Consider the following 15,716-nt stretch of genomic DNA (forward strand, 5'->3'; position numbering starts at 1 on the left):
AATGGTGGAAATCACTGCCGTGGAACAGAATAACAGAATGAAAAGAGGACAGTCTAAGGGACCTCTGGGACAACATTAAATGCACCAATATTTGCATTATAGGGGTCCCAGAAGAAGAGGGAAAGGGCCTGAGAAAATATTTGAAGAGCTAATAGCTGAAAACTTCCATAACACGGGAAAGGAAACAGTCACCCAGCACAGAGGGTGCCATAAAGGATAAACCCAAGGAGGAACATATGCCAAGACACATAGGAACTGATAAAACAAAGACAAAAAAAATACAAAGGAAAAGCAGCAAATAACATACAAGGGAATCCCCATGAGACCATCAACTGATTTTTCAGTGGAAAGTCTGCAGGCCAGAAGGTACAATATATTTAAAGTGATGAAAGGGGAAAACCTACAACCAAGAATACTCTACCCAGCAATGCTCTTCTTCATATTTGACAGAGAAATTAAAAGCTTTACAGACAAGCAAAAGCTAAAAGAATTCAGCACCACCAAACCAGCTTTACAACAAATGCTAAAGGAACTTCTGTAAGTGGAAAAGAAAAGGCCACAACTAGAAACAAGAACATTATGAAGTGGGAAAGCTCACCGGTAAAGGCAAAAATATAGTAAAGGTAGGAAATCACTCACACACAGATATAACATCAAAACCAGTAATCGTGAGAGAAGGAGAGTACAAGTGCAGGATACTGCCAATGCATTTGAAATTAAGAGATCAGCAGCTTAAAACAATCATGTACATATATATAGACTGCTATATCAAAACCTCATGGTAACCACCAAAGAAAAATCTATAATATACACAAGAAAAAGAAATCCAAACACAACACTAAAGATAGTCATTAAATCACAAGAAGACAAAAGAGGAAAGGAAGAAAAAAGATCTACAAAAACAAGTCCAAAACAATTAACAAAATGGCAATAAGAATATACATATAGAAAATTACCTTAAATATAAATGGAGTAGATGCTCCAACCAAAAGACATAGACTGGCTGAATGGATGCAAACACAAGACCTGTATATATGCTGTCTACAAGTGACCCACTTCAGATCTAGAGACACACAGACTGAAAGTGAGGGGTTGGAAAAAGGTATTCCATGCAAATGGAAATCAAAAGAAAGCAGGAGTAGCAATAGTCATATCAGAAAAATAGACTTTAAAATAAAGACTGTTAAAAGAGACAACGAAGGACACTACATGATGATCAAGAGATGATTCCAAGAAGATACAACAATTGTAAATATATGTGCACCCAACACAGGAGCCCTTCAATATATGGGGCAAATGTTAACAAACATAAAAGGAGAAATCGACAGTAACACAATAATACAGGGGGAATTGAACACCCCACTTACCTAAATGGACAAATCATCCAGACAGAAAAGCAATAAGAAACACAGGCCTTAAATGATGCATTAGACCAGATGGACTTAATTGATATTTATAGAGCATTCCATCCAAAAACAGCAGAGTACACATTCTTCTCAAGTGCACAGGGAACATTCTCCAGGATAGATCACATGCTGGGCCACAAAGCAAGCCTCGGTAAATTTAAGAAAATTGAAATCATAAGTATCTTTTCTGACCACAACACTATGAGATTAGAAATCAACTACAAGGAAAAACTTCAAAAAACAAATACATTGAGAAAAAAAATGAAATATGTATATACTTCATGTGATTGATGAAAAACAACAGAATTATAATTCTCATGATGAAAAGTTTTTCCAGGAATTCTGAAATTACTTCAAAACAACACTCAAGTATTTTCATATCACTAGGATAAGTATTGTTATCCTCATTCAAAATGAGATCACCAAGACCCACTGAGGATAAATAATTTCACCATAAGGCTCCTTAGCTCCTGAGCCATCTTGTGAACCCACATCTGTTTCAGTAGCCTATGGTCTTTTCCTGGCTTTCTCATCCAGGCTTCTATATCAGAGTCACCTGAGGTTACCTGCTAAATTTGAATCTCTGGTGGTCGGGACTCATGTTTTGAAAAAAAGTGTTAAGAGTTGATTCTGACGTTCATCTAATTCATCAGTGGTTGAGAGATTATTCAGAACATCCTTTTTTCTTAAATGGGCTCACCTTTATCATTTATGTGTAAACTGTAAATACAATTCAGAGCTGTTAGTATTTTTTCATAAATATATTAAATCAGACGGCTCACATTTAAATATTTATTAAGCAAACCATCTTTAGATTAATTTACATGATATTTGTGCATTGGAAATAAACTATTCATGTGTGACATAATTAGTTCCTTCTCACTGAATTATTCCACCTGGCCTATGTTTTATTTACAGGTTGTTCAGATTGAATTATATTGATGCCAACATGGTTTTTAGATCAGCATAAGGTACCATAACAGATTCATATTTAGGTTTTCCATTTAGTAGAAATGGCAATAGGTCATCTATAAATACAATTCTTGGTAGAGCTTATAAAAGCATAGGTGTGTACTCTTATCAAACAGTTAATATCAGGCATAACAAAGCAGTTCTTAAAATTTAAGCTGAGTATGTGGCCTCTTCAAGTGAGGGGACATGAGTCAGATTTAGAGAGAGCCACCTGTTGTAGTCTCTGTAAAGGAGAAGTGGGCCAGTACTGGAGTCCCTGTGCACAGCATGTATTTTTCCAGGTTCTTTACATAACTGGTTCTCAACATTAGGAATATCTGGAAGCTTTTAAAGGTACTGATGCCTCAGCACCACCCGAGACCAACTGAATCAGAATCTCCAGGGGTGAGTCCAACTGTTGAACAGGGGCTTGGCACACATTACCACTTAAAGTAGCAAGACAACATCTTGGGCTTCTCTGAAGTAAATACAAGTAGAGTTCAGAGTGTTACAAGGGTGGTGTTGTGGGTGGAAGCTGTGCAGGCTTCTGTCCACTCTGAGCCATGGGATCAAAATGTAAATGATTCAGCTAAACGAATTCATGTAATAACCAGATGTCTAAACAGGTGATTAAGTAGAGAAAAACTTAAGATAAAACCCCCTGCAATTTTCTTTTTATGTTCCTTTGAAGCTTTAGAATGTGATAATAGTGTCTAGTTAATTTTTCAACAGTGAGGATGTGCTCATTCTCCTGAATCCACCCATGACTAGCCAATCATATTTGCAGAGGAGTAGACCAAGGATAAGGATGCAAGCACAGGACTGGGAAGGAACACTTTTCTGTATATACCTTAAGTAGCTCACATGCATCAGAAACTCAGCCTTGGTTGGTCAAGGCTCATCTGTGCCAGCTCTAAATAGCTAAGACTGAATCAGCAAGTGGGAATTAAAACCTGTAAACGAAATTAGCCAATCCTGTTTCCATTTCAGAAAGTATAAAACTTTTGGCGAGGAAAAAATATAATTTGAACATCCACTGCCAAATGTGCACAATTATTTCAGATTCGTTTGCTTGTCGCATTTCTAACAAGGGGGCAGAACTTCTGCTTAATACTGGTCTGTGCTGTTGACACTTAAGGTTGGCAAGGCTTGTCCAGGAGTTGGTCATTCTGAGGAGCTGCTCTTCTGCAGATGTGGATAGTCTCAGTACCCCCAAAGTTCATGATCTTTGACTGTTGGACATTTAGGGTAATTCATCATTTTCAGGCAGACTAAGTAAGGTTATTCCTTGTTTTACAAGTTTTTGCCATCTCAGCTTTGGGGAAATCCACCTATTTCTGAATGTAATTCACAAAGTATGTCCGACAGTTGTGTTTTAGACATACATATTCAAAATAACTTCCTGGAGTCATTAAGACCTTTAGGAATGAAGAAGGGGTTTTTGTCCATCGTTTTCCGCAAAGCACAAACTTAAATACGTTTCATTTTATGTTGACTTGGGGAAAAAAATGCTTCTTGATGTAGGACTCACCAACAGCTTTATAATCCAAATAGAGTAAACAGCAAAAACTTTTGACCCATGGAAATTGGTACTGTTAAATATCTGCGCTTAGTGATTCTAGCAGTTCTCTGAAATGAAGGGATATAGTACAGATATATATATTCATATATGTAATCCTGCATTTACATATAAATGTTAATTTTATAATTTCAAGGCTGGAAGGAACACAAAATTTTTCCTTTTTTAATTTCACGTAGGCTAGTTAAAAAATGCAAATAAAACAGTAGTTTCCATGTGAAATGTGCCAAGTTGAAGATATCAATATTCCTGGGTATTCAGTGAATTGAGAGAATTTTATGTAAAGTACTGATTGGAGTTTCAAAACTATGTAAAATATCTATCAAAACCCTTCATTTTTCTCCTTGAAATCTATAAATTAGCTGTTTAATTCCTTAGTTTTTTAGAAGATTCATAAATGTAAGAACGGACATTGATTTACAAGTTTATGTGGTTTGGTAAATATTTATCCCTAAACATTGTAATCAACTAGAACCTACAGCCAAACATGTAGCCTCAATGCAGAGTTTGTTCTTCTCTTATGTGTTTCAGCTTGATCTGAAATTGGGACTTGATTTTGCAGCTATTATTAGAACTGTTCCTCACAGGATCATGTCAACTTTCATGGAAATAGGGGAATGAAAGCAGAAACAGTGCTGTGCTGCTCAGAGAAGCAGCAATGACATCCCCTCAGAAGAATCCTTAGTTTTTAAATTAGTAACTTCATTTACCAGTAGCAACTGTGGGCCAACTCGAAATTGCCACTGATTATTCATTTAAACAATGGCGTCACTGCCAGATGAGCCAAGTAAACGTTATATGCTTATCTAGCGTCCACAAAATAAAGAGAGCAAAATAAGTATTTTCATACGGACATAAAATTTCAGAAACCCCACATTTCAGACAGCCAGAAAAATAATAGTTCTTAGACCTCTATTAGGAACAATTTCAAAAACACTCCTCATTTCTTTCAAGGATTATAGGATAACAAGCAATGGCTTTTTAGCATTTATGATGTGTGATAACCCAGTGGGGATGGGGTGTGGAGCCCTCATCCAGCTTTATATCTTACAGGTTTCCATCCTTTACAGGTGGGTGTCGGTGAATGTGGTGTGTTCCTTAGTCATAGAGCTGAAACCCTTGATGGCATTCATCAGGTCCTCTTCATCCACATACTGAAAAAGACACCAATCATCACTGGTTAGGATGTTGCTGGCAATAGTCTTATGCAAAATGTATTAATATATCATTTGAGCGTTACATTGTACCATATCTTAACCTTTCAAGCCTCAGTTTCCTCATCTGTAAAGTGGGGACGTTTTATATGATTTCGTTCAAAATTAAACAGAAGAGCCAGAATGCAAGCTGTTATGCTCCATTGTGTCTCACTCTCTTACTGTATTTTATATTTATTGAATAGGGCTAGTAATATTGATTATAATGTTATAATGAACAGATAATTTGCCGAGTATGGGCATCTTGAAAAGCTTTCACTGAATCACTTTGCAGACTGCCTATTACCAGTATGGTCAAAAGTCAGCAAAATGGCAATATAGTATAATAGTGAAGAATGGGGGCAGTGTAATCAGACAATGTTTCTAAGATCCCAATTCCACAAAAAAATTACTAGCTGTGTGTTCTTGGGTAAGGGCACACATTCATGTAAGCCCTCAATGTATTATGTTGAACTATATGAAACTGCCATTTTGCATGTCAAATGATCAATTAATTATTTACGTTTCAACCTAATATAATTATTCCTGATATTTAGAAACTTTAGATCCAAAATGGAATCATGGAATTCAATAGTTGTAACAACTTCAAACAGCCCCATGATTTTTAAATGCTTATTATTTATCATCATTCTAAGCAAACCAGAAAGACTAAATTTTAGTTTTTGTTGTGATTGGAAACTGGAGCCAGGAAACTTGCTTTATTCTTTGCCATTAGTTAAGAAAGGTTTCATGGAAGTCATCAACTTTTCAGTGAAGGAAAAGTGAGAAGTGAGAGAGAGAGCAATGAGTGAGAGTCCAAATGCAGAAGCAGACAGTGAAAGAAATGGAGGTGACGACTTCTGGCTCAGAGGAGTAAGCAGAGGGGCTAAAGTCTTAGTTGACCATCTATTTATTATCCAACTATTCCAAAGGAATGGTACTCCCTCAGACATGTAGGTAGTTGGCACAATGAAGTGTGATGGTTGCTAAAAACTCTAGGACTTTATTCATTTCAGCCACTAGGGGCTCAAAATAAATATTACATAATGATGACATTAACTCTTTTGTACCCCCTGGACTGAAATTATGAAAAACAAAGTTCATAAATAGTAATGCCCTTATTTATCATAATTTTCTGAGTTTCTTGGAAAGAAACTATTGATCCTATTGAGAGACTCTTTTTCTCCTCTAACCATAAACCAGAAGGAAAACACACTTCCTTTTCTTTTTTCTTTTTTTTTTTCCCTTTAGTAAAACAGGTGCTTGTACTTTATGCCTCTTTTAGGCCAGTTCCAATGTTTTCAGTCATGTTCTGCCCAAGATAAGGAAGTAGAGCCTGTTTGTCTATTCACTTATGCATGAGTTTATTTTTTGAGCATCTATTGTGTGCCAGAACAAGACAAAGTTTCTACCCTGCTCATCAAGCAGGTAAACAAGTTGTTGCAAAATAATTGGGTAAATGGTCAGAGGGATGCACTGAGTGCCGTGCGGCCATCCTTCAATGAGGTACAGGAAGCTCCATGCCACCTCTTTATCAGTATACTTCTGGAATGTTTAGCAAAGGCTCTGGACGAGGAAATTGACTCACCAGTCCGCTATCATGGCCCATGATGGTTTCCCACAGCGAGTCGTCAATCAAGACCTTCTTGTCTTGAATGTCTATGAGCTGACTGACACTGCGGTGGAGAGCGCCTTGGGAATAGGTCTGGCTGACTTGGCTCTGACTTGGGATGCGCAGTACAGACAGGCTCCGGTTGCTCCTAATACTCACAGGTGTCCCAGACCGGGGGATTTTGGTATCAGCTAAGCCCTGAAAAAAAAAGTTACTGTTGGTGACTAAGGTCTAAAGAAAATAGTCTTGAAGTAGGATAGAAAATCATGTGTCACGTGTCATCAATGAAGGGAGCGCTGTCCCCATCTCCTCCTATGGAACTTAGCTCATCTGGAATCCTGTGGCCCCTGGATTCTTGGTAAAGGTGAGATAATAAGCTGATGGCCACGTTAGATGGCCAGCATTCTTAGTGCCCCAAGAGTTCACATACTGGTGCTTTGGCTATTATTCCCTGTGGACTAGGGCTGCTGCATCGCAAAGCAGTAGGGTGAGGGGTCGGGTTAGCAAGGTAGTCTCTTCATGGGTGTCAGCACAGAGCCTCCTTCTTGAGAACAGCTCTTCCCCAGAGCAAAATTAGCAATGTTCTCTCATGGTCAGTCACTAAGTGAGCACAATTGTATTTCACTTTAAAATTCCTGGATTTATGTAGGGAACCTGACTCCTCCCTCCCTCTTTTCTCATTCCACATTGTTCCCCTTGTTATAGGATTCCAGCCTCCAAAATAAGGAGGACACACAAAGACATCAGAAAGACAAAGGCACTCTTTGATTAGGATCTAGAATGTTCCATTAGGAAGTGTAGCTGCTCTAAACATCTGAGGGTTCTGATTTAGCTGATTTAACCAATCAGTGAAGTGTTCTGCTTTTCACCGTGCCACCGACACACCATGCAAAGATCGTGCATTCATGCAGCACACAGAGGTACCTCAAAGTGCATGGTGTAACTTTTTAGGGTAACATTGCTTGACACATCAGATACATCAGCCACGGAGTCAAACTGAAAACAAAAGTGGGGTATCAGCGTTTGGAACGTTTTTAAACAAATTCTTTGGAGGGAGGAATCAAGATGGCAGAATAGAAGGACGTGGAGCTCACCTCCTCCCACAAATACATCAAAAATACATCTACATGTAGAATAATGCTCATGTAATACCTTACTGAACTAGGGCAATCGATATCAGACACCCAGAAGTGCAAGAAAGAACTCCACAAAACTGCGTAGGGCAAAAGAAAAAAAAGAAATTGGGATGGACCTGCGCCTCTAGGAGGGAGCTGTGAAAGAGGAAACGTTCCTACATCCTAGGAAGCACCTTCACTGGTGGGGAGATCAGCTGGGACAGAAGGGAGCTTCAGAGGCTCGGAACAGAGTACAACAACTGGTTGGCAGCAGGCAGAACAGAGAGAGATGGGCACAGAGGATCGGTGCTACCTTGGGGCAATCCCCAGCCCAAGATGCATGCCTACTGGTATGTGCAGGGCTGGGTGCTGAAACTCAGGCTTCAGAGGACAGACCCAGGGAGAGGACTGGGGTTGGCAGCATGGAGACAGCCTGAAGGGGCTGGAGTGTGGTATGGGCCACAACTGGGGTGTACACAGAAGAAGCCTGGGCCTGCCATAGAGGCAGAGTGCCATTGCTAAAGGGCGTGTGAAGGGAGGGGTGAAGCCTGCCATAACAGCCTCCTTCTCCCGGCTGCCTCTACGAGTTCTGGCAGCAGGACAGTGGGTGCTCCCATGGTTCAGACAAGTCCGGCCTCAGCAGCTGTGAGCTTTGCGGTCAATGTGCTTGGAGGCGGGGCTGGGGTCTGGGATGCTTCCACAGCTCCCATGGCAGGTCCAAGTGTGTGACTACTGCGGTCCTGGTACCCAACTTCAGTGGATCGGCACCTAAGGATCTGTGCTGGTGGCTTTGTGAAAACAGTGCCTGAGGGACAACTGCCTGAATTCCCACAGTGGAGGTGGTGCCGAGGGCAGTGCCAACCACAGTGTACTTTGCGAGCCTGCACAGGTGACACCACAGAGCACACTCCCTGGTAGACAGCTCCCGCAAAGGAAGACTCAGTAGCCCCTCTCCCAGCGGGAACACTCCACTCCTGTCTACCTCACACTGAAGCTCAGAAACTGTTCTGAGGGCTTCTACTCCAACAACTCAGGAGCAGACTCTGCCCCTGACAGGGCAGTGACAACCACAGAGCAAAGAGGAGGCCTGCTAAATATCTAAAGGCGCAAGAGAAAAACAAAGAGTTAATTACAAGCAAACCTCCATAAGGCTATCAGCTGCTTTCTCTACAGAAATGCTGCAGACCAGAAGGGAGTGGCAAGATATATTGAAAGTCCTGAAAGGGAAAAATACGTAACCTAGGATACTCTAGCCTGCAAGCTTATCATTTGGAATAGAAGTAGAGATAAACAATTTCTCAAACAAGCAAAAAATAAAAAAATACAGCAATACTAAGCCTATCCTAAAGGAAATATCAAAACGTCTTCTCTAAATAGAAAAGAAGAATATATAGGAAACAGAAAATCTGTTTGAAACTAAATCACTTAAATAAGCCAGTACACATATTAAAAGAAAAAATTTCTGTGAAAGCAATGATAACCAAAAGGATGAAAAAAGGATGAACATGAAGGTGTAAAAGGTGGCATCAAAATCATAAAATGTGGGAGAGGAGAGTATGAAAATGAAGATTTTTTTTTCCAGAATGTGTTTGAGACTATATGACTACCAGTCTAAAATCAGTAGATATAGGAAGAGGCTAATATACTTGAAAAACAAGGTAACTAGAAATAAAAAACATACAATGAATTCACAAAAACCAAAAAGAACACAAGAATAATACAAAAGAAAATCATCAAACCACAAAAGGAAAAACAAAAGAAAAAGAAAGAGACAAAGAGAAATATGATATCAATGGGAAAACAAGGTTTAAAATAGCAATAAAATATCAATAATTATGTTAAATGTCAATGGAAAAAATGCTCCAATCAAAAGACATAGAGAAGCAGATTGGATATAAAACAAGAGCCTACAATATGCTGCCTACAAGAGACCCACTTTCGGGCAAAGGACACGTACAGGTGGAAAGTGAGGGAATGCAAAAAGATATTTCACGCAAACAGAAATGACAAGAAAGTGGGGGTCGCAATACTCATATCAGACAAAATAGACATTAAAACAAAGTCTAAAAAGAAAGATAAAGAAGGACACTGTATAATGGTAAAGGGATCAATATAAGAGGATATTACACTCGTCAACATATATGCACCCAGTATAGGAGGACCCAAATACATAAAACAAATACTAACAGACATAAAGAGAGAAACTGATGGGAATACAATAATAGTAGGAGACTTTTAACACCTCACTCACATCAATGGAAAGATTTTTTTTAGACAGAAAATCAATAAGGCAACAGAGCTCTGAAATGATACAATAGAACAGTTAGACTTAATTGATATTTTCAGGACATTACATCTTAAAAAAGTAGAATACACATTCTTTTCAAGTGCACATGGAACACTGCCTAGGATTGACCACATACAAGGGAACAAAACAGTCAACAAATTTAAGAGTATAGAAATTATTTCAAGCATCTTTTCTGACCACAATGGCATGAAACTAGAAATCAACCACAGAAAAAGAAATGAGGAAAAAAGAAAAACAATTACATGAAGACTAAACAACATGCTATTAAAAAGCCAATGGGCCAACAATGAAAACAAAGAAAAAATTTAAAAATACCTTGAGGCAAATGACAATGAAAACACAACCATGCAAAATCTATGGGATGCATCAAAAGAAGTTCTTAGAGAGAAGTTCATAGTGATACAGGCCTTCCTCATAAAACAAGAAAAGTTGCAAAAAGCCTAACCCATCACCTGAAAGAATTAGAAAAGAAAAAAAGGATAAACAAAACCTAAAGTCAGCAGAAAGAAGGAAGCAATAAAGATCAGTGAGGAAATAAATAAAATAGAGATTTAAAAAAGAACAATAGAAAAAAATCAATAAAACCAAGAGCTGGTTCTTTGAAAGGGTAAACATAATTGACAAACCTCTGGCTAGGCTCACCAAGAAGAAAAGAGAGAAGACTCAAATAAAATAAGAAAGGAAAGAGGAGAAAGCACAACTGATACTGCAGAGATACAAAAAACCATAAGAGAATACTATGAACAATTATATGCCAACAAATTCGGCAACCTAGTAGAAATGGACAAGTTTCTAGAAACATACAGTCCACCAAAAATGAATGAAGAAGAAATAGATAACTTGAAAAGACCAGTCACTAGAAATGAAATAGAATTTGTAATAAAAATACTCCCTACAAACAAAAGTCTAGGACCAAATGGCTTCATAGGCAAATTCTACCAAACATACAAAGAACTTACACCAATCCTTCTCAAACTCTTCCAAAAGACTGAAGAGGAGGGAACACTCCCAAAGACATTCCATGAAGTCACCAGCACCCTGATACCAAAACAAGATAAAGACACCACCAAAAAAGAAAATTACAAGCCAATATCTTTGATGACTATAGACGCAAAAATTCTCAACAAAATATTAGCAAACCAAATAGAACAATACATAAAAAAGATCATATACCACAACCAACTTGGATTCATCCCAGGGTCACAATTATGGTTTGACATATGTAAATCAATCAATGTAATGCACCACATCAAAAAATAAGACAAACACCACATGATCATCTCAGTAGATGCAGAAAAAGCATCTGATAAAATTCACCATCGATTCATGATAAGAACCCTTACAAAAGTGGATAGAGAGGGAATATATCTCAACATAATAAAAGCTATTTATGACAAACCCATAGCCAATATAATACTCAATGGTGAAAAGCTGAAAGCATTCCTGCTAAAATCTGGAACAAGACAAGGATGCCCATGGTCAACACTTCTATTCAGCATAGTATTGGAAGTCCTAGCCACAATAATTGACAAGAAAAAGAAATAAAATGTGTTCAGATTGGTAGGGAAGAGGTAAAATTGTCATTATATGCAGATGACATAATACTACATAGAGAAAACCCTAAAGACTCCACACAAAAACTAACTGGAACTGATAAATTCAGCAAAGTAGCAGGATACAAGATTAACATACAGAAATCGGTTGCATTTCTTTATACAAACAATGAAATATCAGAAAGGGAATGTAGACAAACAATACCCTTTAAAGTTGCATCAAAAAATAAAATAAAATACTTAGGAATAAAACTCACCAACAAGGTGAAAATACTTATATGCTGAGAACTACAAAACATCAATAAAGGAAACTGAAGATGATAGAAAGAAATGGAAAGATATCCCATGCTCTTGGCTTGGAAGAATTAACAGTGTTAAAATGGCCACACTATCCAAAGCAATCTATAGATTTAATGTGACCCCTATCAAATTATCCATGACATTTTTCACAGAACTAGAACAAATTACACTAAAATTTATATGGAACCTAAAAAGATCCAGAATTGCCAAAGCAATTCTCAGGAAAAAGAACAAAGCAGGAGGCATAACCCTCCAAGACTTCAGACAATATTGCAAAGCTACAGTTATCAAAACAGTGTGGTATTGGCAGAAAAAAGACACATGGATCAATGGAATAGAAGAGCTCTGAAATAAACTCACACACTTATGGACAATTAATTATCAACAAACGAGGAAAGAACATACAATGGGGAAAAGAAAGTCTCTTCAGTAAGTGGTGTTGGGAGAGTTGGACAGCCACATGCAAATCAATGAAGTTAGAACATACCTTCACACCATGCACAAAAATAAACTCAAAATGACTTAAAGACAAATATAAGACATGACATCATAAAACTCTTAGAAAAGAACATAGGCAAAACAGTCTTTGATATAAATCATACCATTTTCGTAGGTCAGTCTCCCAAGGCAATAAAAATAAAAACAAAAATAAACAAGTGGGACGTAATCAAACTTATCAGCTTCTGACAGCAAAGGAAACCATAAACCAAATGAAGAGAACCTACAGACTGCAAGAAAATATTTGCAAATGATGTGACCAATAAAGGGCTTAATTTTTGAAATATACAAACAGCTCATACAACTCAATAACAACAAAACAAACAATTAAAAAATGGGCAAAATACCTAAATATACATTTCTCCAAAGAAGACATACAGATGGTCAATAGGCACATGAAAAGATGCTCATCATTGCTAATTATTAGAGAAATCAAATCAAAACTACAACGAGGTACCACCTCACACGAATCAGAATGGGCATCATTAAAAATTCTACAAATAACAAATGCTGGAGGGGGTTGTGGAGAAAAGGGAACCCTCCTACACTGTTGGTGGGAATGTCAATTGGTGCAGCCAATACGGAAAACAGTATGGAGGTTCCTCAAAAAACTAAAAATAGAGTTGCTATATGATCCAGCAATCTCACTCCTGGACATAGATCCAGACAAAATTATAATTCAAAAAGATACATGCACCCCTATGTTCATAGCACTATTCACAATAACCAAGACATGGAAACAACCTAAACATCCACTGACAGATTGATAGATTTATGGATAAGGGAGATGTGGTGTATTTATACAATGGAATATTACTGAGCCATAGAAAAGAATGAAATAGATGCCTGGCTGGAGGACAAGATGGCAGAGTAGAAGGACCTGAGTTCACTTCTTCTCAAGAAAACACCAAAATCACAACTAACTGCTGAACAACCATCGACAAAAAAGACCGGAACCTAACAAAAGAGATATTCTACGTACAAAGACAAAGAAGAAGACACAATGAGATGGTAGGAGGGGTGCATTCACGATACAATCAAATCCCATACATACCTGCCAGGTGGGCAACACACAACTGGAAAATAATTATATCACAGAGGGTCTCCTACAGGAGTGAGAGCTCTGAGCCTATGTCATGCTGCCCAGTCTGGGGGTTTGGCCTCAGGAGGGGCAGCCCCCAGAGCATTTGATTTTGAAGGCCAATGGGACTTGATCGCAGGAACTCCATAGGACTGGAGAAACCATAAGCTCCACTCTCGGAGGGCACACACAAGGTCTTGTGCACCCTGGGACCCAGGGAAAAAGCAGTGACTTCACAGAAACCTGGGTCAGACCTGCCTGTTGGTCTGGGAGGGTCTCCTGGAGAGGTAGGGGGGTAACTGTGTCTCACTGCAGGGACAAGGATACTGGTGTCAAGGTACTGGGGAGCACTTACTGGTATGAGCTGTCTGCAGGTCTCCATTTTGATGCCAAGAACTGGCCACACCCAACAGCCTGCATGTTCCAGGGCTGGGTCGCCTCAGGCCAAACAACCAACAGGGCAGGAACACAGCCTCACCCATCAGCACCCAAGCTGTTTAAAGTCTTCCTCAGTCCACAGCCACCTCTAAACACACCTGTTGATATGGCCCTGCCCAACAGAGGGACAAGACCCAGCTCCAACCACCAGTAGGCTGGCACCAGTCTCTCCCACCAGGAAGCCTGCCCAAGCCTCTTAGATCAGCCTCACTCACCAGGGGACAGACACCAGAAGCAAGAGAAACTACAATCCTGCAGCTTGTGGGACTGCAAACACAGAAAGTTAGACAAAATAGGATGGCAGAGGAATATGTTCCAGACGAAGGAACAAAATAAAACCCCAGAAGAACAATTAAGTGAAGTGGAGCTAGTCAATCTATCCGAAAAAAGACTTCAGAGTAATGACAGTAAAGATGATCCAAGATCTCAGAAAAAAATGGAGGAACAGACAGAGAAGTTACAAGAAATGCTTAACAAAGAACTAGAAGATCTAAAGAACAAAGTTGAACATACAATAACTGAAATGAAAAATACACTAGAAAGAATCAATAGCAGAATGAATGAGGCAGAAGATTGGATACATGAGCTCAAAGGCAGAATAGTGGAAATCACTGCTGTAGAACAGAATAAAGAAAAACGAATGAAAAGAAATGAAGACAGTTTAAGGGACTTCCCTGGTGGTGCAGTGGTTAAGCATCTGCCTGCCAATGCAGGGGACGTGGGTTAAAGCCCTGGTCCCAGAAGATCCCACATGTGGCGAACCAACTAAGCCCGTGCGCCACAACTACTGAGCCTGCACTCTACAGCCCGCAAGCCACAACTACTGAGCCCATGTGCCACAACTCCTGAAGCCCGCACACACAGAGACCATGCTCTACAACAATAGAAGACACCGAAATGAGCAGCCCATGCACTGCAACAACGAGTAGTCCCTGCTCACCGCAACTAGAGAAAGCCCACTTGCAGCACCGAAGACCCAACACAGCAGGGAGGAACTTCAAGATGGCGGAAGCGTAAGACGTGGAAATCAACTTCCTCCCTACAAATACAACAGAAATACATCTACATGTGGAACAACTCCTACATAACACATACTGAACGCTGGCAGAAGACCTGAGACATCCCAAAAGGCAAGAAACTCCCCACGTACCTGGGTAGGGTAAAAGAAAAAAGAAAAAACAGAGACAAAAGAATAGGGACAGGATCTGCAGCTCTGGGAGGGAGCCGTGAAGGAGGGAAAGTTTCCACACACTAGAAGCCCCTTCGCGGGCGGAGACTGTGGGTGGCAGAGGGGGGAGCTTTGGAGCCACGGAGGAGAGCACAGCCACAGGGCTGCAGAGGGCAAAGCGGAGAGATTCTCGCACAGAGGATCGGTGCCAACCAGGACTCACCAGCCTGAGAGGCTTGTCTGCTCACCCGCTGGGGCGGGAGGGGGCTGGGAGCTGAGACTTGCGCTTAGGAGGTCGGATCCCAGGGAGAGGACTAGGGTTGGCTGCATGAACACAGCCTGAAGGGGGCTAGTGCGCCACAGCTAGCCGGGAGGGAGTCCGGGAAAAAGTTTGGAGCTGCCGAAGAGGCAAGAGACTTTTTCTTGCCTCTTTGTTTCCTGGTGCGCAAGGAGAGGGGATTAAGAGCACTGCTTAAAGGAGCTCCAGAGACAGGCGCAAGCTGTGGCTATCAGT

The 15,716-nt window shown here is 39.8% G+C and overlaps 1 protein-coding gene across 1 annotated transcript in view; it reads right to left on the reverse strand.

Annotated features, from left to right (window-relative positions):
* Window positions 1-1,869: 1,869 nt before the first annotated feature.
* Window positions 1,870-15,716, reverse strand: part of USH2A (usherin) — a 784,083-nt gene continuing 770,236 nt past the window's right edge. Inside the window, exons 70-71 of the mRNA XM_019920609.2 lie at window positions 6,718-6,939; window positions 1,870-5,090 (exon numbers count right to left, since the gene is read on the reverse strand). Of these exons, the coding sequence (XP_019776168.2) occupies window positions 5,001-5,090; window positions 6,718-6,939 (312 nt within the window). The 3' untranslated portion in view covers window positions 1,870-5,000. The remainder of the gene's footprint in view (window positions 5,091-6,717; window positions 6,940-15,716) is intronic.

This window comes from Tursiops truncatus, chromosome 1 (assembly GCF_011762595.2).
Source record: "Tursiops truncatus isolate mTurTru1 chromosome 1, mTurTru1.mat.Y, whole genome shotgun sequence".
NCBI lineage: Eukaryota > Metazoa > Chordata > Mammalia > Artiodactyla > Delphinidae > Tursiops > Tursiops truncatus.